The 22567-nt window shown below is 36.4% G+C and overlaps 1 protein-coding gene across 1 annotated transcript in view; it reads right to left on the bottom strand.

Annotated features, from left to right (window-relative positions):
• Window positions 1–2085: 2085 nt before the first annotated feature.
• kcnc2 (potassium voltage-gated channel, Shaw-related subfamily, member 2) overlaps window positions 2086–22567 on the bottom strand; it is a 51138-nt gene continuing 30656 nt past the window's right edge. Inside the window, 4 exon segments of the mRNA XM_055190710.2 lie at window positions 2086–4182; window positions 13273–13443; window positions 15696–15830; window positions 15833–16625. Coding sequence (XP_055046685.2) covers window positions 4058–4182; window positions 13273–13443; window positions 15696–15830; window positions 15833–16625 — 1224 coding nt within the window. The 3' untranslated portion in view covers window positions 2086–4057.

Genomic DNA, 22567 nt, shown 5'->3' with positions numbered 1-22567 from the left:
TTTTAATACTAGACTGTATGTAAACACGCAGCAATGTGTCTGTTGTTATTTATCCTGTGTTACATCACACCATATTGTGCTACATTTGCACAATGTACTTCAATCTAACTTTATTTTATCTTATGAGATATGAACCTTGGAGCAGTGAATCGTTCCTCTGGTAGACGTTGTGTGTTTTTAACAAAAAGGAAAGAAAGCTTTTTTTTTAAACAAGGTTAATATGTTTATCTGACTGTCTCACATTGCATTGAACTGTACATATTTTTCAGACGTTGTCTTTACATTTGACCACGAGTCTCTGCATGCACTACAAATGACTCTACAATACATGTTCAAAAAACTCCAATTACTGGAACATTAAACACTTCAAGTTCACAGACATACAAATACACAGCTGGACTCTTTAAAAGACACAAATATACAAGATCTAGGTTCAAAAATATATAACTTTACATGTTGTCATTAATATTTGAAACTGTGCCCTGACTTTCCTAAGCAGCAGATAATATTAACATGAATAATACTAAACTCTTAAGTTCTGTGGGTGGTGAGAACACACACACACGCTCGCGCACACACACACACACACACACACACACATGCACGCACGCACACACACACACACTTACAAATCTGACAAAATTTGTCAAGAACATGTTCAGATCATTTCAAACTTTTGTGTTTTGTGCACATGAAGTATCAAAACAAAACAGTAACAAAACACAAACAATAAAAATTATCTATTATTATATAATACACTGTAAAACATTTCTGTAGAAATTACAGCAATACTGTGTATTACTGGCACCTAGCTGCCAGCAACTTACTGTAGATTTTACATTTATGTTATTTACTGGCAACAGCAATGAAAAAAATGATTCATTCAATTTACTAATTTTTTTAAGGTAAGTGGTTGCAATCAATTTATTTAAGCTACATTTAAACAAAAAATATTAGTAAAATAAAATAAAATAGTTTGTTTAAATGTAGCTTAAATAAATTGATTGCAACCACTTACCTTAAAAAATTGAGTAAATTGAATGAATAATTTTTTGTTTGTTCAAAGTTAAATGAACATGAAACATTTTCAGTTCTATAGTAAGTTACTGGCAACCAGCTGCATAATTACAGCAATTTTTTACAGTGATTTGTAAAGTATTTATCAAGTTGGTATTTGAGTTTTTGGTTTTTAAGATTTACTTTATTGTACTCTAAAGAAATGCTGGGTTGTTTTTAAGCCAGTGTTATGTCAAAAAGGAACAAACCTACACTGTTAAAAAAATTAATTTTACAGGCAATTGTCTGTATTTTTTACAGTATTTCTCTGTAGAATCTGTTGTTTTACAGATATAAAACATTACTGTAATTAAATGTTTTACCATTAAAACCTACACACCTTTTTTTCAATTTTTGACATAAATTTTAAGTTTTTTAAAGGAACAGTATGTAAGAAATGTATATCAATTAATCATAAAATGGTCCTGATATGTCACTAGACATTAAGAAATCATTTTCATTTCAAATACTTATATCAGTGACAACAGTGGTCCGGCCAGGATATTTGTCATTTAAAAAGTGGATGTTTATGTTGTCATTTTGAGTACTGGCCACCAGTTGTGTGATTGCAGTACCAGTTTTAGCCACAAGTTTTGTGATTGCAATACCAGTTTTGGCCACAATCCTACATCCTGTTCCTTTAACAGAAAATTTGTAGTATTTAACTGTATTTATTTTTACAATTATTTTGTGTAAAAAGATGTGCTTCAATTTGTACAGAACAATGAACTCATTTATAATGAGTGAACTGTACTCAAACCTGTAAAAAATTATTATAAAATTATATATAAAAGCATTAATTTTAAAGTGCATTTCTGTAAAAACTACAGAACAGCTTTTTAAACTAACTGATAAACGCCGTAAATTTACAGGGATTTACCATTCAAAGATGTTATTGTTTTTTTATGTTTTTTACACTCATGATTAGTTTTTTAGGGTATAAGGGGTGTTTATTAATGGTAATATTCTGTACTTTAATTAATTTTGACTCAGTTACAGTTTATTGCACGTAAATTTGAAAAAAAAAAATCCGTAATTTGACAGAATTTGTCTGGAAACTCTGCTGGCAAGACTTTAACCCGTTTTTTACACATCTGTTTTTTAACAATATATCCATTGGGTAAAATTAACCCAGAAAAGGTTTATATTTGTCCAAAAAATGAGTTAAAGCAACACTAAAGAGTTTTTGCTCTTTGCTCCCCCTACAGGTTGGAAGCGGAATTGTCCATTACCACTGTCGTAAATAATTTAGCCTACTGCAGCAAAGCTGGCTCTGATTGGATTGTAGGTCTGCCGTAAAGCAAATTTTTGTAGTTTTCACTTGAACTACAGGACCGCGACCTGACGGTTGGAAACTTCTTTAGTGGGGTTTTGGCCGATAGAGGGCTGCAAAGCGAATGTGAAAGTGCCGTTCACCTCGTTTCTAGTGGATGAATGACTGAAACTTTTTTGGAAACGTTATTTTAAGGTAAAAAAAACTCTTTGGCGTTGCTTTAAAACAACCCAGCATTTTAGGTTGAAACAACCCAGCATAGGTTAAATTACGACCCAACAGTTTGGGTTCATCCTTTTTATCCCAATGCTGGGTTGAAAATAAACCAACATTTTTCAGAGTGTACAGTATTTCTATTTACTGTAATTTTATTTAGGCAAAACTAAAAACACATTTAATTTATTACTGAACATGTTCTTGACAGGTTTGGTGTTGACTCTCAGTTATCCAGTACTCAGACTTTAATGTGACAGCAGTAATCTCTACATGGCTGGAGAAGAAGAAAAGGTTTTTCATTGGAGTAAAGTGAGAGCTGCAGCGTGTGTGTTTGAAGAAGCTCTGCTGGTCCGTCCGTCACAGACTCAGATTCAAATCACAGTGTGAATCGGTGCGACTTTGATTCAAATCAGTATTATTGCACATCACATCTGATTGTTGCACTGGGTGTTTTCTCCACGAAACAAGGGGTGAGAAAGAGATAAATCAAGGCACTTTTAAAGACCCCATGAAAATGAAATGGAAGTTTTGTGGCTTTTTATTTTAAGCTTCGAGGTTGTCTATACGCTTGTGCTTTCGTACATTTAAAGATGAAGCGTGTGTTTTTTCCCCAGCTTAAAATGCAGAGACTACTAATTGAGCCATCTGAAACATAAATAGCACTGTTTGTTTGTTTGTTTAAAGATCCCGTTTAACCCAATGCAACATAATGGACTCAGGAACCAATCAGTTTGTCCAACCAATGGAAGACAGGGAGCGTTCAGGAGATATCACACTTCACCTTTAAAATGTACAATTAATCTCATCCAGGAAAACAATTCATCAATATTGATGACATCACCCTGTCCACAATACTGTATATAATTATCTAATATAAAACTTTAAACCAATAATATTTCCTCTAGAACAAGACCTAGAAAAAATGCCCCGCCTCAATGTCCTGTTTCAATAGGAAGGTTAAAACAGGAAAAAAGTGTGCTTGCTAAAACATTTCATGGGGTCTTAAAGTGAACCATTTCTAATCAACATCTTCAACACAGACACACACAGGCACAGAGAGACCACAACAAATCCTCCAGAGGTACTAAAGGAAATTAAAGCATATATGACTGAAAGTGACATTTATTCAACTTAGCATGTTTACTTTCTCTCTACTCTTTAGTATACTTCATACACTAATACTTCATTTTAAAACACTTGTGCCTCTACACACCTTAATACACTTATTGCAATGAAAGAGGCTATGGAAGGGGTTCAAGTGTGTATGATTTGCTACCTGACACAGAGGTGAAGCCACAGGCGGTACATGTGATTTTATACAGATGCAACATTTAAATGGACAGCTGACTTCAAATATGTTTTAAGCGGAGAGCGCCTCACTATCCACGTGAGAATTTTTTAGCCGTCAGGTTTCTGTTTTCCCGCATCGAATTAAACGGGAAAATCCAAAAGCGTGAGCCGTCCGTGCAGATGGGATATCCTCCGTTCATAGTGTCCGCTTTCTGTGTCCAATCACAGGCTTATTCTATTCCAGACTGTCCAATCCAATTCATCAAATCCATCTGAGTCTCTGCTGGCCCCGCCTTCCCCGTCTCTGGCCGATATAAACTTTACATCAGCCAGAGGTGATACAGTAGCTGTAAACGTAATCACATCTTGTGCATCAGTATTGAAAAAGGTTATAACACAGAAAATGTTCAATGCTTCGCATGATTTTTTTTAAATAAACATATTGAAATGAAATATATTGCATTTTTGAACAGGTGAATCTCACAAAGAGATTTGTTTTTGCATTACATTACTGAGATTTGTCTCAATTTTTTTAATACACATTTAACAGGTTTCGACTACAGGGTGAAATATGAAATCTTTGCGAGATTCCCCCTAACATCAAATAAAGAGTACCTCTGCATATACTGTACATTTCTCAATAATTCAATATAGACATTTCTATTTTCTATACATAAATCATTGACATCATGTGATATCTTGAGTGATGAATGATAAACATACAGCGCTGTTTACTGATGGTGAAAGCGTCTCAGGTAGCATGCTGTGCAGGGTGTGGACGTAAAGTGCTAAATGAAGTTTATGCGTGACAAAAATCTCCCTACACCAGTTGCTTAGCAACCTCACAGTTTCCAGATTCACTCGCATGATGCTAAGGACAAACAACTGAGTTAAATCTGTATGAGAATCCACCCTGTTTACTATTAGAGGAACAACACACAGTTTAAAACACTTTATAGTATTACAAAGTTAACAGGATGCAGATGAATGACTCGGGTAAGACGAGTTGTTTGCCAGTAGTTAATAATGAATGATGATTTTTTGCATGTATTAAAACTACTCATGACTATGAGCATGTCTGTAACCATGAAAAAAGCGTATGATCATCGATGCATCGCTACTCCAAGTCACTTAGTGTTCACGTAAAGTCAACATGAAATCAAATTCACTTTGTTTTCTTATTGCAAATTTTTCAGCTTTTATTTGGTTATATTTTTTATTTTTAAAATTAAAAAATTTGGTACTCATTGTAATGGGTCACATAATGGCCATAACAATATATTGTTTTTTGATATCTTGTGATCTATGGCAATGAGTACCAAATTATTAAAATTATAAAAAAACAACCATTTGAAAAAGCTGAAAAAATTATTCTGGACACCAAGGGCCAGAATTACTAAACAGGGCAAATTACCTTAAAAGTGCAATTCCTAAAATGCGCCAAAGGGAGTGGTAAATCTGTGGGAAATTTACTAAAAAGGCACGAATTAAAGGTGCAATGTGTAACTTTTAGAATGCAATGAAATGCAATATAAAATATAGGGGTGCACTGATAAATGCCGATATACACTAATAATACGTGGCCGATAACTATTCTGAATCGCACAGCCGATTTTATTTACAGCTATTTCATGTACTACGGCTTTTGATCAGTAAGTCCTTATCAATCTGTTAGTTTGAGTCGTTTATAATAAAGCAATAAGCCCCAAGAAGCAGTGGGCCACCAGAGCATTTTATAACTGTTATAAAATGCACCGCAACCCCACTGGTTCGCAGGGTCCATTGCTTTAATAACATGGATACTTCACATGCGTTACTGGGATTTCATAAAATAAAACACAAATAAGTTGTAATTAGTACAAATATTACTCTTCCGCCAAACAAAGTAGTTCCTCAGAATCAAGTGTGACTGAAACAGAGCGCAGTTCCCAACCAACACAGACGCAGCAAAAACACAATAAACATATGATTTAAGACTGTGGTGTTTTTTATTATAAATCAACATTCATCTAATTTATACATTAACATTTATATAGTGCAACTGTTGAAGTGATGATCAAATATGCTTGGAAGCATGATTAACTCTTTCCCCGTCAGTGGTTTTTAAGTTGCCACCCAGTTTAAGTTTAATCCCTTACAGAAAAATTATCTTCTTTAAATAAACATAAAATATCAATTGAAAGAACAGACCAGCTAAGCTAAGATAATTCCATTTTTGTGAAGAACTTTTGTAAGAGATCAGAATCAGAGCCATTAAAACTTACACGCTGTGTTTTTAGTGTTGAGTGAATGCGTCAGTGTTTAAGTTGGGTAAGATCGCCACCCAGTGGATAGCGGAAATATGAATTTGAGGTAACTCCTCAGGGAGCGTTTTCTCTTTATTGATTAGATGACTCAACAAATTTATTGACATTTATCTGGATATCACCATTAATTGTGCAATTGTACACAAATTAAAAATATGATTAAAGACTGTGGTGTTTATTTTCATAAATCAGTACGCAGCAACAGTGGCGCAATGATACTTATGTAATGCGGTCTGAGCCATGGGTTTACCAGGGTGTATTATCACGGCTTATAATGCGTTTCAACCAATCAGAATGAAGAACCAGAACTGCTGAATTTTGGTTCTTTTTCGTGATACTGTATCGAATTTCCCTGTTTTTTCGTGATCGTATCACAAGTCTACGTGTCATTGTCACGCACTGGCCACTCAACTCGCTTCGGTTTGGGGTTAGATTTGGTGTTTGTGTTACGATTGTCACTCTAAGTATTGGTTTATACTATTTTTTATGATTTATTTTTTATATTTTCTAAATTTTAATTGCTATTACTGGGGACAGTTGGGTTTGGGTAAGGATATGTCATTTTATGTAAATCTAACCCTAAACCCAAGCGACAATAGTAAGAAAATAGGACAAAACAGTTGAGCAACCAACACGTGACAATGACACACAAACAGAAATTCGTGATACGATCACAAAAAATGAGGAAATTCGTGACAGTATCACGAAAAAGAATAAAAAAATTATGTGACTATAGGTACGTAATTTCGTGTGACTGGGCTGACATATTCTTTATCATCATGAAAATACCTGAAAAGGTTTGAAGAACAGCAATATAAATATATCCTTAAGCCATTTCCTGCGTGTCATAGATGCGTGTGTCTGGTTCTTCGTCTGCAGCGCATATTGAGTTTCTGCACGAGAGCGCCCTCTGGCTTTTGGATGTAGCGGCATTTCACCGTAATTCATTGAGAAGCATAGCAAGCATCATCGGCTGATATATTGGTGCACCCCTAATAAAATACATATCTATATTATCAGTGGTGTATAAAGACCTTACATGACAAACGGTTATGTTTTTATTACCTTAGAATGAGCCGTTTTATCTACACACACAGCGAGTCTTTTACATGGAAGTCGCCTTCATGTTTCTACAGCAGCCCTAAATGGACAAACTGTTACACAGAGCGCGTTTTGTCACCAGTGTTGGGGATTACGCATTACAAGTAACGTGCATTACGTAAAAATATTACTTTTCTGAAGTAACGAGTAAAGTAACGCATTACTTTTTAAATGTACACATTAATATTTGAGTTAATAAGTTACTTTTTTAGTTAAATGAATTCGATAAAAAAATGATGTACTGATTTAAACTGAACATAGTCACATTATGCATGCATGTGTGGGAACAGTTTCAGAAACTGAGATAGCAGGCCAGAGCTCAACATTTTTGTGATGAAATATGCAATTTTTGAATGCAGAACTTTCATAAAAACACCTGCAAGGCCTGAAAGAGATCAAGCCTTAGCCAAGAAAAAGTAACGCAAAGTAAATAAAACGTAAAACTGGCATTACTTTCCATGAAAAGTAACTAAGTAACGCAATTAGTTACTTTTTTTGGAAGTAACTTAATATTGTAATGCATTAATTTTAAAAGTAACTTTCCCCAACACTGTTTGTCACTATGTTGTCTCAGACGACGACATGCTTGTTCTAGCTTCTCATTGCATTTCAAAATTGAGGTGTGTTGCAATTTGCACTCTCACCCCTAGATGGCGGTAAAACACATTACACCTTTATATAACACAGGCGCAACAGCTGATTTCCACAATGACCAATCTACTAAGAGCAGTGCAAATTAGCACAGGGTCGCAAATAAGCTGAGCTGAAGCTCCTCGGTTGCAGGTGATCTACTAATGCCAAATGCCGAGTTCAGACTGCACGATTATAGCCCTGATTTTGACTCACAGACAGGTTTTGAGAAATCGGCGACAAATGCCCGAAATCACAGGCAAATCGTTGCTTGTGCACGCGTGTGACAATCACGCAATGTAAATGATCAAAAACGCAATCTGAGAGAATCGCAGACGCATCGCCGACACCCGTGAGATAGCTGGCATGCTCGATATTTCAGTCGAAGGGCGCAAATATCATTTCATGTTGACTTTAAATGTTGGTTACAAACAAAAAGAAACAACTACCTCTGATTGCACATTACACCAATTCTGTCCAATGAGTGTTGATAAGAGTCATTCTCTCACCCAATGACATCACACAGCACAAAGAGGTTACCTGTGAGTTTCGTCAGGACCGTCCCCTCCCCTTTAAGACACAACGTTCCCCTCTGCTCGGTTGAATCTCGTGAACACAACCTCTGAGCAGTTATCTGTGTGTATACAACCAGCGTCAAGAGGCCTTTTCAGTACGTGTCAACAGACGGTGAAAGCAGGCGGGGACAGACGGACGTCATGCATCGAGGGCAAACATTGAGCGCTACGAGAACTTTATCCGCTTTGTTCAGAGCCACAATGCACAAACGTTCACCGCTCTCTGACGTGTCATCGCAGCTGGAGACAGACGGCCCATGCACACATCAACAGTTCAGCAGCGAGCGTTCGTGGGGTTGCAACACACAGCAAGTCGCCCCCGAAAACATTTATATAACACACAAACAATTAGAATCAAACAGACAAATAAAGTCAGAGTTTTCTTCATTTTGTCCTTGTTTTGGAAAGATGTCAAATACACTTAAAAGTTAGCTACGTCTACTATACTCACTCCCTCAGAATACATGTGCGCTATCTAGTGTTCTCCTGGGACCCAGCAATTCACTTTTGTCCTCTGTAAAGGACACAAGCATCTGCTTGCACCTTCTGGAGACAAATAGGGTTCAAGTATAAAGTCCTATGAGTATATGTACTATATTTCCATGAAACTTTCACAAGGTGCCCAAAAATAAATAAATAAACAAGAGATAAATGTATAAGGATGAGACGATATCCTCCACAAAAATCATGAAATATATATTTTACAAACAAACTGGAAATTATGTTTCAAGTTTGGTTCATGCACGTTTGTTAAAAAAATTCAAAAATGTGTTCGTGCTCATTATTGGTGACATAAACTCGCTGGGTCCCAGAAGGTGACAATAAGAAGACAAATGCACACATAAATGCATCAAAATAATATTATTAGTTTCTAATATCATTTTATATACAATTATATTATTAATCTCTACAGTATATTCACAGGGCATAAGGTTAAACATAGGTCCTCTCACACAATGTTTACATGTGAGAGTGGGCGTGGCCTCTTATGATGGGAACGAGAGCGCTGTATGGGGCAGATAGACAGAGTGTTACCGGCCAAGCATGTTAAGTTGTTTAAGCTTCGGGATGTCTCAAGGCCTTTAAGCGTAAAGGACGCAACATTAAGAGCACAAAGACACACAAAACAAATACAACAGGGTCTCGTGGGACACAGGGGCGTAAGCTGAGATGCTACATAACTGATCAGAAACATATCACATCTACAAACAGTGTCCAGAGATCAGAATGCAAAAGATTCATAAAAGACGACAATGCTTTAATAATCATTACACAAGATAACATTTGTTGTGTTGTGTTGTCTCTGTGTATCATTTAACAGTTTTAAGTGTTTTCTTTACATTTTGATCACTGAACAGGATTTTGTGCACAAGTGTGATTGATTTGCTTAAATGAAATTCCTTTCAGATCAATAAACTGTACAGAGAGATATAATAATGCTCTATATTAAGAAACAACTCTCTCAGGAGACTGAACCACAACAGCTCGAGTCATGATGATGAGATAAAAATAACTGTATCACATGACTAAACACAGGCCATACTGGATGGAAATGACAACTATAACTGCACAAAAGTTTCATTCAAATGCACAAAGCATAAGAGAAAATGTGTTTTTACTATGAGCATTTTTGCTCATATTAGCAACAATCAAAGTCAAATTCATGTCATTTTAACATAGTCTGGGGAAGATTTGTGTGTTCACACAATATGAAGCAAAAATATCAATGATAATGATAAGGAGCTACTGTGCATCGTGCGGTATATGTTGATGCAATAACATTAAATATAAAAAATAAGGTTTCATTTTATACATGAACCCTGTGAAACTTAATATATCAAGGGGTTGTAGGTAATATTACCCAAAATAACATGCACAAATGCACATTTTAAAACAAAAGACTTTTAGCAAATATTTTAATTAGACTATTATTTCTTATGTCCTTAATCTAAAAATGAATATTGTTTAGCAGGCGAGTATGCAAAATGGCTTCAGCAATTTATAAATCTGTGTGAGACATTATAAAGATTATAAAGCAAAGTTTATCATGTGGTGTGACACTAAAGAAAAACACCACCCTTTTTTTATATTTTACTATGTTCTTACCTCAATTTAGATGAATTAATACATACCCATCTTTATTCAATGTGTGCACTTAATCTTTTCAAACAGGGATGAATTTAGAAGCCACAAAACACTTCAATGTTTTCCCTATTTAAAGACTGTTACATGAGTAGTTACACGAGTAAGTATGGTGGCACAAAACAAAACGTGGTGATTTTTTAAGCGGATAAAAAATGAGAACTATATTGTACTGCGAAAGGGCACCCAGTCCGCAGCACCCTGACCTCTGCGTGCAGTAACATCATCACTCCTGACTACTCTTCCTTTTACTCAAACTTCCGTCAATATTATTGCGCCAAAGTGCTGCAAACTAAGTGCTCTTCTGCCATACAAAATAGTTCTAATTTTTAACCGCCCAAAAATCGCCACGTTTCCTTTTGTGTAGGGGTGTAACGGTTTTTGGTCAAGAATCGTCCTGTTATCCTCCCACGGTTCGGAACGCACGTACAGGTGCACCGGGTTTGATTCGAACACGCATTTCTAAAAACCGCTAATGTATGGTTCTGAATAAGCTATGCGTGTGTTTACGTGAGAGTATCTGTCCAATCAACTCGTAGTATGCAAATCTGTTGCCAACCTCACAGTTCCTCCTCACGTGTGTTTGTGTGCGTAGCGCTTCAAGCGCAGTAGAAAAGACGCTAATGCAGCAGCGATTCTAAAGAAAACAGGACAAAACTGTCAAAGTTGCGAGTGCTGTATGCTCAAGGCAATACATTTAATATGACGAGTCGCTTGCTCCGTCATCACCAGGGTGTTGTTGATAGCAAGCGATCGCAGGTGAGACTGAAACAGCACACATTGCCTTCTGTGTTTAAATGTTAACTAACTGATCTTCTTGTGAAAAAAAACTTAAAGATAGTGGCATAAAATATAAAAAGTAACCAGGTGTTCTAAGCTATTTTATGTTCATTTTGAAGTTCACTGTATGTTGGTACATGTAGTATAATAATGCAAGTGCTCTTAAGTGAAAATGAGGTTAGCAGAGGTTAAAAACTGCTTAGGTTTTTATTTTTGTAAAAAAGGCTGTTGTGACCAAAGTGTTAGGTGTTTGTAACCCAATAAATAATTGTATTTTCTTTGAATTTGACAGACTTTTTGTCCCCATAAACATATACACACACTGAAACGTACCGAAACCGAGACCCCAGAACCGTAATTTGTACCGGTACACCCCTAATTTTCTGCCACCTTACTTACTCGTGCAACTACTTATGTAAGAGTCTTTAAATAGGGAGAACATGGAAGTGTTTGGTGGCTTCTAAATTTATCCCTGTTTGGATCCTAAGGAATGAATGGGGCTAAATGTTAACACATTCACGACACGCTGCAGAAAGATCAAGTGCACACATGTATTAATTACGCATGTATTAATTAGTCCTAGTTGAGGCAAGAACAGTAAAATACCGAACAACGGTGGTGCTTTCCTTTAATTTCATAGGACGTTCATGTATTCGCATGTGCACAGTTACACTCTTGGGTACAGAGGACGTTTTTGTGTGTGCTAACCTTCCAATGCCCTTTAGTGCTGATGGTGAGGAGGATATGCCAGGTTATGACTGAGCTTGACTTTACAAACATGACTCCACCGGGTGTCTGCTTGTTCTTATTGCCCTTGAGCAGGGACAGATGTAGGGTTGACGTGTCTGTTAAACAGTACAGCCATGTGGACAATTTCTACTTATTTTAAAGGTGCAGTGTGTAATTTTAAAAAGGATCTCTTCACAGAAAAGTTATATGTTCAGAGGTGTATAAAAACCTTTTACAATGAACTGTTAAGTTTTTATTGCCTTAGAATGAGACATTTTTATCTCCATACACAGAGGGTCCCCTTACATGGAAGTCGCCATTTTGTGCCGCCATGTTTCTACAGAAGCCCTTAACGGACAAACTCTTTTTACTAAGTTGTCTCCGAAGATGACATTTTTAAGGTGGCGGCTATCGTAGCATCTCTATGCGTTTCAAAAGCGATGGGTGAGCAGTGGACTGAGCTGTTGGTTGCAATTCGCAACCTCACCACTAGATGTCGCTAAAATTTACACACTGCACCTTTAATTGTTGTAAATTATACAGTTGTCTAAGGGCTAGATTTACTAAACGGTGCAAATTAGGGCGAGAGCGCAATTCCCAAAAAGCGCCAATGGGAGTGGTAATGTCTGCTGGTTATTTACTGAAAAAGGTGCAAATTAAATAACACAGACACAAGACCTGATTTCCATAATGACCAACGCAATCTACTAAGAGCAGCGCAAATTAGTTTAGGGTCGCAAATAAGGTTTAAAACGTCTGGTATTGTGTGGCTTCTCCAAGTGACTCCTATTTTATTTCCTTCAGCAAATGAACATGACAATATTTTTGAATAATATGTTCCTCTGTCATTACAAATAAACTGTAACATATTAAAACAATCCTCTGCATTGTATCCCGCGCTCTCTGCAATGCCTCTTTTTTTTAGCAATTATTGCAGCCGTTTCCATCCGAAAGTAAATGTTTATGTCAATGGATGATGATTAAAAGATATTTCTGAACCATCAGTTTTTTTTATTAATGGTCACTACTTAAATTACTGTGTATGAATGTATAGAATGAGATGAGCTTTTTTAGACACTTGAGTTAATAGTGTACATCGGATGTGTATTGTATGTAGTGTGGGGACATGGCGATATGCAGAATGGAGGGCTGTGATTGGCCGAGTTGAATCTACCTGTTTTACGAATGGCTACGTCTGCTGTGCAAGTATAATCGCTGGCAGCTAACAGAAAACACGTTCCTTCAGTATGACGGTCCTGCTCGCGGATGCTGGAGTGCCGCATGGGTATCCTCTCTTCTGGAGACGTGGTGATGTCACTTCCTGCACTGCAGTCTGCAGACAACACTGATGGGAAATGAAGAGAGTGAGTGCTGGAGAACAACATCTGGTTATTTAGGACACAGACCAGCTAGAGAGAGAGGCGAGAGGTCAATCAAAAGACTGAAATAGGGCCTGAAATTAGGTTGAAACAATGAGTCATCCAAACTTTGTGTGGTGTGTGCACCCATGACCAAGAGAGAGAAAGAGCGAGGGGAGAAAGAGTGGCTATAGTTATATTTAATTATTTTATTTAACCCTCAAACACTCCTCATTTTCTTTTTACACTTCTGGCCCTTGGGGTCGATATGACCCCAAAATTGAAAGCATAATTGTTAGAAAAATATACATTTATAATAATACAAATAATATATATATATATATATATATATATATATATTTGTTTACTTCTCATCTATACGATAAAGCTGTGTTTTGAGAGATTTGAAGTACTTTTGTACCTGTTTACCACTTAAAATCTCAACTACACCATCAGCTTGCCTGAAAAATATACATTTTTTATGAAAATTCACATAAATTATTATCTAAATTTGATTTAAATGGTTTTTAGATATTGATATAGGTGTGAGGTGTTAAATTCAGGCATCGGTTTTTAGAAAAAAAACCCACAAAAGAATTACAGTTTAGGAATTAAATCATTTAGACCGGCAGATTTCCATAGAGACCCATTCATTTTCCTGGATATGGACAACTGCTCAAATCACTACTTTGGTGATACATTTTGTGAATTTATATTTATATAAACATAAGAAAGGATATTAAAAATAAATATTATTTCAAATAGTCATTTTTTATAGTTTTTGATGCATTTTGAAATGTCTGTTTTTACAAAGTGTGTAAGTGTAAGTGTGTCTGTCTGCGTGTGCGTTCGTGTGTGTGTGTGTGTGTGTGTGAGAGAGAGAGAGAGAGAGAGAGAGAGAGAGATTACATTAGGTTACACTCCTTTATATCTTTTTTCTTCATTTGTGGCTAATTTTATTTGCCAAATTTTATAAAAATGCTCTCTGTGGTAGTCATGTGTGTGTGTGTGTGTTTGTATGTGCGTGTGTGGGTTTGTATGTGTGTGTGTGTGTGCGCGCGTGTGTGGGTGAGAGAGAGAGTGTGTGTGACAGAGTGTGCATGAAAAGGAGAGAGAAAGAGCGTGTGTGTGTTTGTGTGTGTGTGTGTGTGTGTGTGCGTGTTTGTGAGTGTACATGTGCATGCATTAGGTCACACCCCTTTGTGTGTTATTTTCTGCATTTGTGACTGATTTTATTAGCCAAATTCCACACAAATGCTCTCTGTGGCAGTCATACCTGTGTGTGTTTGTGTGTGTGTATTTGTGTGAGCATGTGTTTTTTGCATTGCATTTGTGCACAAGTACCAGGTCTTCATTTATGTGTCACAATTTTCAGATTTATGCTGGATTTATTGATATTTATTTTTTGACAAATGGAAAAAAGTACATATTTATTTGCATTTCCCATTCACTTTCAATTGGGGTCATATTGACCCCAAGGGACAGATTGATACAATTTTTTTTACATACCTTTAGAACAACCGAATCAAGCCCAGTTTTTTTGTGTATGTAAAGATAGATCATTTAGGAAAAGTCACAAAGCTTTACATCTCTGAGATAAAGGGAACCTTTTTTTTAACCAATGAAATGTCATTTGGGGTCATATAGATCCCAAGGACCGATTAAGGGTTAATCTATTGCAATGATGTAAGTCACTTGCGTTTGCATCAGTCTTTGTATTTCTCTAAGGATTTTTTTTCTTCAATATTTATTCAAAAATTTTCTTTAAAATCTTTTTGCAAGAATGTTTGTCAACTATCCTCTTTCAGAGGCATTTATCAAAACAGGCATGCACATATTATCACAAAAAAGCTTTCAATTTAAACTTTGCACTTTTCTTAACTAAATCCAGCTGTAAGACATCTTTTTGTTAACAGTACACGTATGTTTCAGATCCGCCCAGTCTTAAAGCTTGCGATGCTCCTGAATAAATCGTACCCTTATCTCCGTGGCAACAGGCGAGCAGTGATGCCATGCTAGATCTGCATCTCCCCTATGCTCAACTCTCCAAGCAATATCTCCAACCCCATCAGCTTTTACCCTGCAGGAAAAAACCCACCTAACCTACACATATCTTAAGGCCCTCCTTTAAAGAGTCAGCCAATCAGTATTCAGATAGCGTACTTTATAGTTGACACTGCTGAATTTGTACAATACACACCTTACACAGATAAGCATATGTAGACTTTTCAATTCTAACCTGAGCGATGGCGCTCCAGTCCTCCGCTTTGGCCCAGACAGAGATCTCCCTGCGTGCTGTTACAGGCTGTACTGAGATCAGTTTTGCAGTAAGAGGGCGAGCCGGTCTGCACAACCTGCGGGATGTGTTTCTTTCTTTTTTGGGAAGCTTCTGTTTGGCCATGGCTAAGGAGTAATACATGCCAAAGTTATTCACAATGACGGGCACCGGCATGGCTATCGTCAACACGCCCGCAAGAGCGCAGAGAGCGCCGACCACCATGCCGGACCACGTCTGCGGGTACATGTCTCCGTATCCCAGGGTGGTCATTGTGACCACAGCCCACCAAAAGCCAATGGGGATGTTCTTGAACATGGTGTGGTGGCTGGCCGTCGGGTCATTGGGGCTGGCCCCGATCCGCTCGGCGTAATAGATCATGGTGGCGAAAATGAGGACTCCTAACGCCAGGAAGATGATGAGCAGGAGAAACTCGTTGATGCTGGCACGCAGGGTGTGTCCCAGGACGCGCAGGCCCACGAAATGACGCGTCAGCTTAAAGATTCGCAAAATCCGTACGAATCGTACAACGCGCAAGAATCCCAAAACGTCTTTTGCCGCTTTGGACGAAAGTCCGCTCAGTCCGACCTCTAGGTAAAACGGCAGAATGGCCACAAAGTCTATGATGTTCAGTACGCTCTTGACAAACTCCAGCTTATCCGGACTGAACGTTACGCGCACCAGGAACTCAAAGGTGAACCAGAGAACGCAAACTCCCTCGACGTAGGTAAGGGCCGGGTCCGTTTCGATCTCATAGTGCTGGCTGAGATCTGTGAAACTGTCGTTTCGAAGGCTGTCCGTATGGTTGACGATGGTGTTGAAGGCCTCGTGGGTCTCCAGACAGAAGGTTGTGATGGAAACCAGGATGAAGAACAAAGAAGCGAATGCTATAAACTGCGGAGAGAAAGAGAGAAACAGTGAAAGTGAGCGACAAAGTGTTGGAGCACTTTCAGCACAGTGACTATATTTAAGAAAGTCACTCTCCCTGTAGCTTGAACGGTGCTGACATCCATTAACATCTATTTGTAGCCCGCGAGCTCTCAGTCCAACTGTTATTCAATAGCCATTTGTCACTGTTTTTATTTGGCCATGCCTAAAACGGCACTGTTTCAGGGACAGAGTAAAGGGAAGGCGTCAAATATCTGTTTCGGTAATGTTATTTAAAATTGTAGCAGAATAGTCAATACTTATAATTTAAAGTTATTCAACTGTAGTAAAGCTACCCTTAGAAAAACATAGTCAGCTAAATAAACAACTAGGTAGTTTACAACACTGACCTATAAAAAGCAACAATAACCAGATTATATAATAAAATCAGATTATATTAGGGCAGGGTTTCTCAAACTTGGGTTCGCAGGGGATTGCAGGGAGTTTGTGAGCTGATGAAAAAAACATAAAAAAATTTCTATTAAAGGTGCAGTGTGCAATTTTTAAAAGGATCTCTTGACAGAAATGCAAAAAAATATACAAAACTATATTTTCAGGGGTGTATAAAGACCTTTTCATAATGAACCGTTACCTTAGAATGAGACGTTTTTATCTCCATACACAGAGGGTCCCCTTACATGGAAGTCGCCATTTTGTTCCACCATGTTTCTACAGATGCCCTTAACGGACAAACTTTTTTTACTAAGTTGTCTCCAACAATGACATTTTTGTGGTGGCGGCTATCGTAGCTTCTCTATATGCATTTCAAAAGCGATGGGTAAGCAGTTGGTTGCAATTCGCAACCTCACCACTAGATGCCGCTAAAATTTACACACTGCACCTTTAAATCATAAAATGTAAATATATATAAAAATATAAATAAAACACTAACAAAAATACATATTTTATTAGTTTAGTGTGACCATTAAGCCTGGAGTATAGTTTGTTTTTTACATGTACGTGACCAAAGCACAGCCTTGCAAAGCATCGTTTATTTGACTCAGACATGTAAACAGACGTTACGACAAAATGCAATGCATATCCAATCTCCTGTACGCACATGTGCAACCTACACGTAATACTGTGTGTATATTTCTAGTTTTACACAACACTACAATATATCAGAAAACTAAGTCATGCAAAATGGACAGATATGTTGAATGTCCAAAAAAAGAAAATTCCCCAATAATAGGTAAAACCAACAATAGCTATTTAAAAAACTATGAAAACTTTAAAACATGATAGACCGATACATTGCAGTGGCCGATAAATCAGCTGATATTTAAAAAATATTTAAATGATTGGCATCGGCAAAAACATATTTTTAATCGGCCATTCCTTAAATTTGTTGTTTGTGATAAAGTGACACTCAGATGTAAAGCCAAAGTTTGACAGATAGTAAAATAACCAATTATTATTCACTTTTTTATGTAAAGTTATGTTGTGTTACACACAAAATCTTATTCAAACAGTACCGTCAGGTTACTGTACATGTGTATTTTAGTTATTCGCAAGTACTTAAAATGGATATGTTTATAAATATTATGCATAACAAATGTTTATTTAGTTTCACAAACATTTACTGTAATTACACTTATATTACAAATAAATTCAAGGGGACATTTCATAAGACTTTTTTAAAGATGTAAAATAAATATTTGGTGTCCAAAATGTGAAGTATGTAAAGTTCTAGCTCAAAATACCCTACACTCAAAAAAATATTTAGGCCTAATTCATAAGATTTATGTATTTTGATTACATGTAACATTTCCATCCATTTGGATTACATACTTCTAATCTAAAAAAAACAAATAAACTTTATATGATATATCTAAAAAATATCTATGTAAATGAAACCAGTAAAATTTATGTAATAGTTTTACTTTAATCCAATGTGTTTTAAATGCATTAAAAAAATAGATTATGTATTCTTTATTAATAAACCCAATTCACTTAAAATCCATTACATTTAGGTATCTTACTAATAAACCATTTATACATTTATATATTCCTCCCCCATTCACCCTCGTAAATCACAATATGCTATAACAAAAAACACAAAAAATAAAAGAAGAGCCAGACCACTTGGTTTTACATTTTATCAATTTATTTAATACTTCAAGGCATTACTCATAAGGCAGCAAAAAAGAGCAGCTAACAACTAGCATGACAGCCATGGCTTATACACCTCGTAATGTGTGCAAAAATAAATAAATACGTGTGTTTCAGACATTTCAGCCACAATCAACCTCAAACATTTTGAGCAAACAGGCTGCAGAAATACAAAAAACACTGTAAAACTCGAGGTAGACATAAATCAGGGACAACAACATTACTTTAACATTTTCAGAAATCTGTAACATGGTGTAATAATAATAATTTAGAATGATTGGGTGGTAAGAAAAAAAAATGGCACATTGCTTAGTGTTTTGAGTGGCTGTGTGCCATTAACAATTTTCATGCATCTCTAATTACATGTTAGATATACATCAATTACATTTTTCAAAAACTTTTCAACTTTTAAAATTGTTAAAGCAATATTCCAATTTAATAAAACAAAAATCCCGATAATTTTCTAACCCCATATGTTTATGTTTTACTTTGTTCAGTCAAGAAGAAATAAAGTTTGAGTTAAAGATTCCAGGATTTTTCTCAATTTAAGACTATTTGACCTCAAGTTTACAGTTTCAATGCAGATTTAAAAGGGCTCTAAATTATACAGAATAAGGCATAAGGGTCTTATCTAGCTAAACGATTGTCATTTTCAAAAATAAAAATAAAAGAGGACTTTTAACTCACAACGTTTTGCACAAGCTGTGTGACACGCTAGCATGACATAATTGAAACTACCGCTCCAGCGTTTACAAGCGAGGAGAAAGAGGAGCGTTCAGATGTTGTTGTATGCGAAATGATACTACTTAATGTCTTTGGGTCCGTTTATTATTTAAAATGGTCCACAAATGTGCGTTTCACATTTGTGATGTGTAAACTTCAACGTTATTAAGTAGTACACAATGTCGCACTGTGTATCACATGGATAATGCAAGACAAGTTGTTGTGTTTTAAAAGTTTTCTTGCCAAAAATGACAATCTTTTGAATAGACAAAACCCCCACGCCTCGACCGGGATCGTTTAGAGCCCTTAAAAGCTGCTTTGAAACTTAAAGGTAGGGTAACAGATTTGATCCTGAAACATTTTTTGTTATGCTGGTTAAAAGTCTCCTTACATCCTGATAGCAATCACTGTGTTAAGTTGTTTAAATGTATTTGTAGAAATTTATGTCATCTGTGAAAGGCGTAGGACCAAAAAATGTTCAACAAATCATAGATTTCGGTCCGAACGGACGTTTCCATTTTTGTCCCTCATACGTAAGCATAATTTGAATGCCCACCACGCAGCGAGTCCACGCAGACACCATACGTCATCGGCGCGTTCACGTGCGCTCACCTCCTGCCTGTAAACAGTGAGAACAGCAAACTTTTCTGCTAAATTGACAACCTACACAGGAGGCACAAAACTAAAGGCATCTTTTATAACAACAACAGCAAAAACTGCCTGGATCAGCAAGAGCAAAACCCCAAATGAACATCGGTAACTTTACTGCTTTACCACGAGATGCAAACAGCTGCAGGACGCAAAGGGTCTGAAAGAGTCGTTGCACTGTTTATTTTGGTAAGGTAGGTACGCGATATGTTTGAATTGAGATGGATTCAGATATTCTACTTTGATGAAACATTGTTGCTTATGAAATTTGTGTTCGTTTACGGATTAGCGTAACGATATAGTTACTACGTCTACACAACCGAACGTGTGCTTAAACTAATTCAGATGTAAACCAGTTGTTTGGTTATTTTGGAAGTGTTATTCGACTTTGTACTGCAAAGTTTTCTCACTGCTGAATGAGACATGAGATGTGACCGTCTGATCTGTGCGTGTTCATGTGTTTTGGAAGAGGCGTGACTTTGGATGGCGGTTTGACTTGAGGGTGGGATCGGGATTTCATTGCTAGGCGGCTACCGTTAGCATTTTTCAAAATGTGTTACCCTACCTTTAACTGTTGAGGTCCAATAAGGTCTATTAAATTAAGAAAAATCCTGGAATGTTTTTCTCAAAAAACAGTTTCTTCTCGACTGAACAAAAAAAGACAAGCATTTTCGATGACAGACAGTAAATTATCGGGATTTTTGTTTAATGAAAGTGCAATATTCCTTTAATGTTAAAAAGTTCACTTGTAAATGTACAAAAATGTACCCACTTTGAGGGGGATGCATCAGCGTGTCTGTCAGGTATTCACTGAAGCATCTTTCAGTGATTGCTTGGTTGTATCAAGTCCAGTTCCATTAGGATTTTTTGAAAGGTCAAAGGTGCACCTGATGTTCTTCTGGTAGTTCAGTTTAAGTGCATAAATGAGTCCAAAAAGTAATTTCACACCCATGTGTGACACCAAGTAGGTTTTGCAAAACTTCCACTGTCTGTGCAATCCCCAACTCACCAATTTCACAATTCTGGAGAAGAACAACAAAAAAATCAGTCCCAATAGCAGTCAAAGTGAAATTTTCAAAAATGTGCTAGCAAATTGTTTTACAAACTCTGATATTTAAAATATGTAGACTGATTCAAATGTGTAAAATAATAGAACATTAGTCACAAAACCATCAAAAGACCTGAAAACAGATAATCACCTTGTTTAAACATCTAGTCATCCATAAGATATTTATATACACACACATACATACACGTACACATACATACATACATATAAATAGATGGATATAAAAATAGAGTAGGTTGACATACACTTACCACATATTCTTTAATGTGTCTCTCCATGCCTTCTTTGAGGTAGATACAGATGTCTTCAACTAGAACAAGACAAAAAAAACACACATTATTTAATGATTTTCTTTAACAATATTTTATGTAGATAATAGTTTTTATAGAGACAGATAAAGATTTTGTGAGACGAAGAGTATGTATTTTTCTGTTTCAGAAATATTGTGTCCCAGCATGTGTGTACACTACCGGTGAAATGTTTGGAAATAAGCCTCTTATGCTTATCATAACTGCATTTATTGAAAAAAAACCCCACCTGTTTCCAATATTGACAATAAATCATCATATTAAAATGATTTCTAAATGATCATTTGACACTGGAATGATGAAAATCCAGCTTTGCATCAGAAATCAATATCTTTGTAGCATAACTTACATACCCTGTCTAGCAGGTTGTCCCACCATATAGACGATGAAATGATGCTGTATCTGTAAAAAAAAAAAAGTTTTAGTTAGACACACAATGCACTCAACAACATAGTATAATTGTAACATTCTTTTGTTAATAAAGTCACAGAGATTATGATTATTTTATTCTGATAAGCCTACAGTAGCCTATGACTTTATTTATTTCTTAGGTTTCAAACATTAAACCACAAAAATTAACCAATAAAAGCAACAGACACTGCAGGGTAACTTAACGTACATTCCAACAGACCGTCTGTTGATGTCTGACTGTTTATTGAGGTGTATTTTACTCTGAAACATGCAACGCGTCACACATGCAATTAAACAACAGACAATTATATTTAAGATAATCACATCAAACTTGTTAACTTTACTCACCTACAATTTGGCGATTGTAGACTAGTGAGATGACGATCCAGTCCAATGCAAAATGGCGAAGTCCATGTGCTGTAGCGTCTATTTTTGATTGTGGCGCCACCTCCTGACTGGAAGGCGTCATTTCCGCTTCTACTAAAGTCAGTTTCCTGACACTTGTATGTAAATCAATCTCATAGAATTTATCCGGTTTGTGTCACGGCTAGATTTATTTAATTCATATTCATACATTTTAACTGATTAAATCTAATACTTTTTAAATTGAACAGATTTATATATATTCTAATAAATCG

The sequence above is a fragment of the Misgurnus anguillicaudatus genome, chromosome 1, assembly GCF_027580225.2.
Source record: "Misgurnus anguillicaudatus chromosome 1, ASM2758022v2, whole genome shotgun sequence".
Taxonomy (NCBI): domain Eukaryota; kingdom Metazoa; phylum Chordata; class Actinopteri; order Cypriniformes; family Cobitidae; genus Misgurnus; species Misgurnus anguillicaudatus.
Note: the sequence above shows the minus strand (reverse complement) of the source record. Positions and strands in the feature narration are given on the sequence as shown.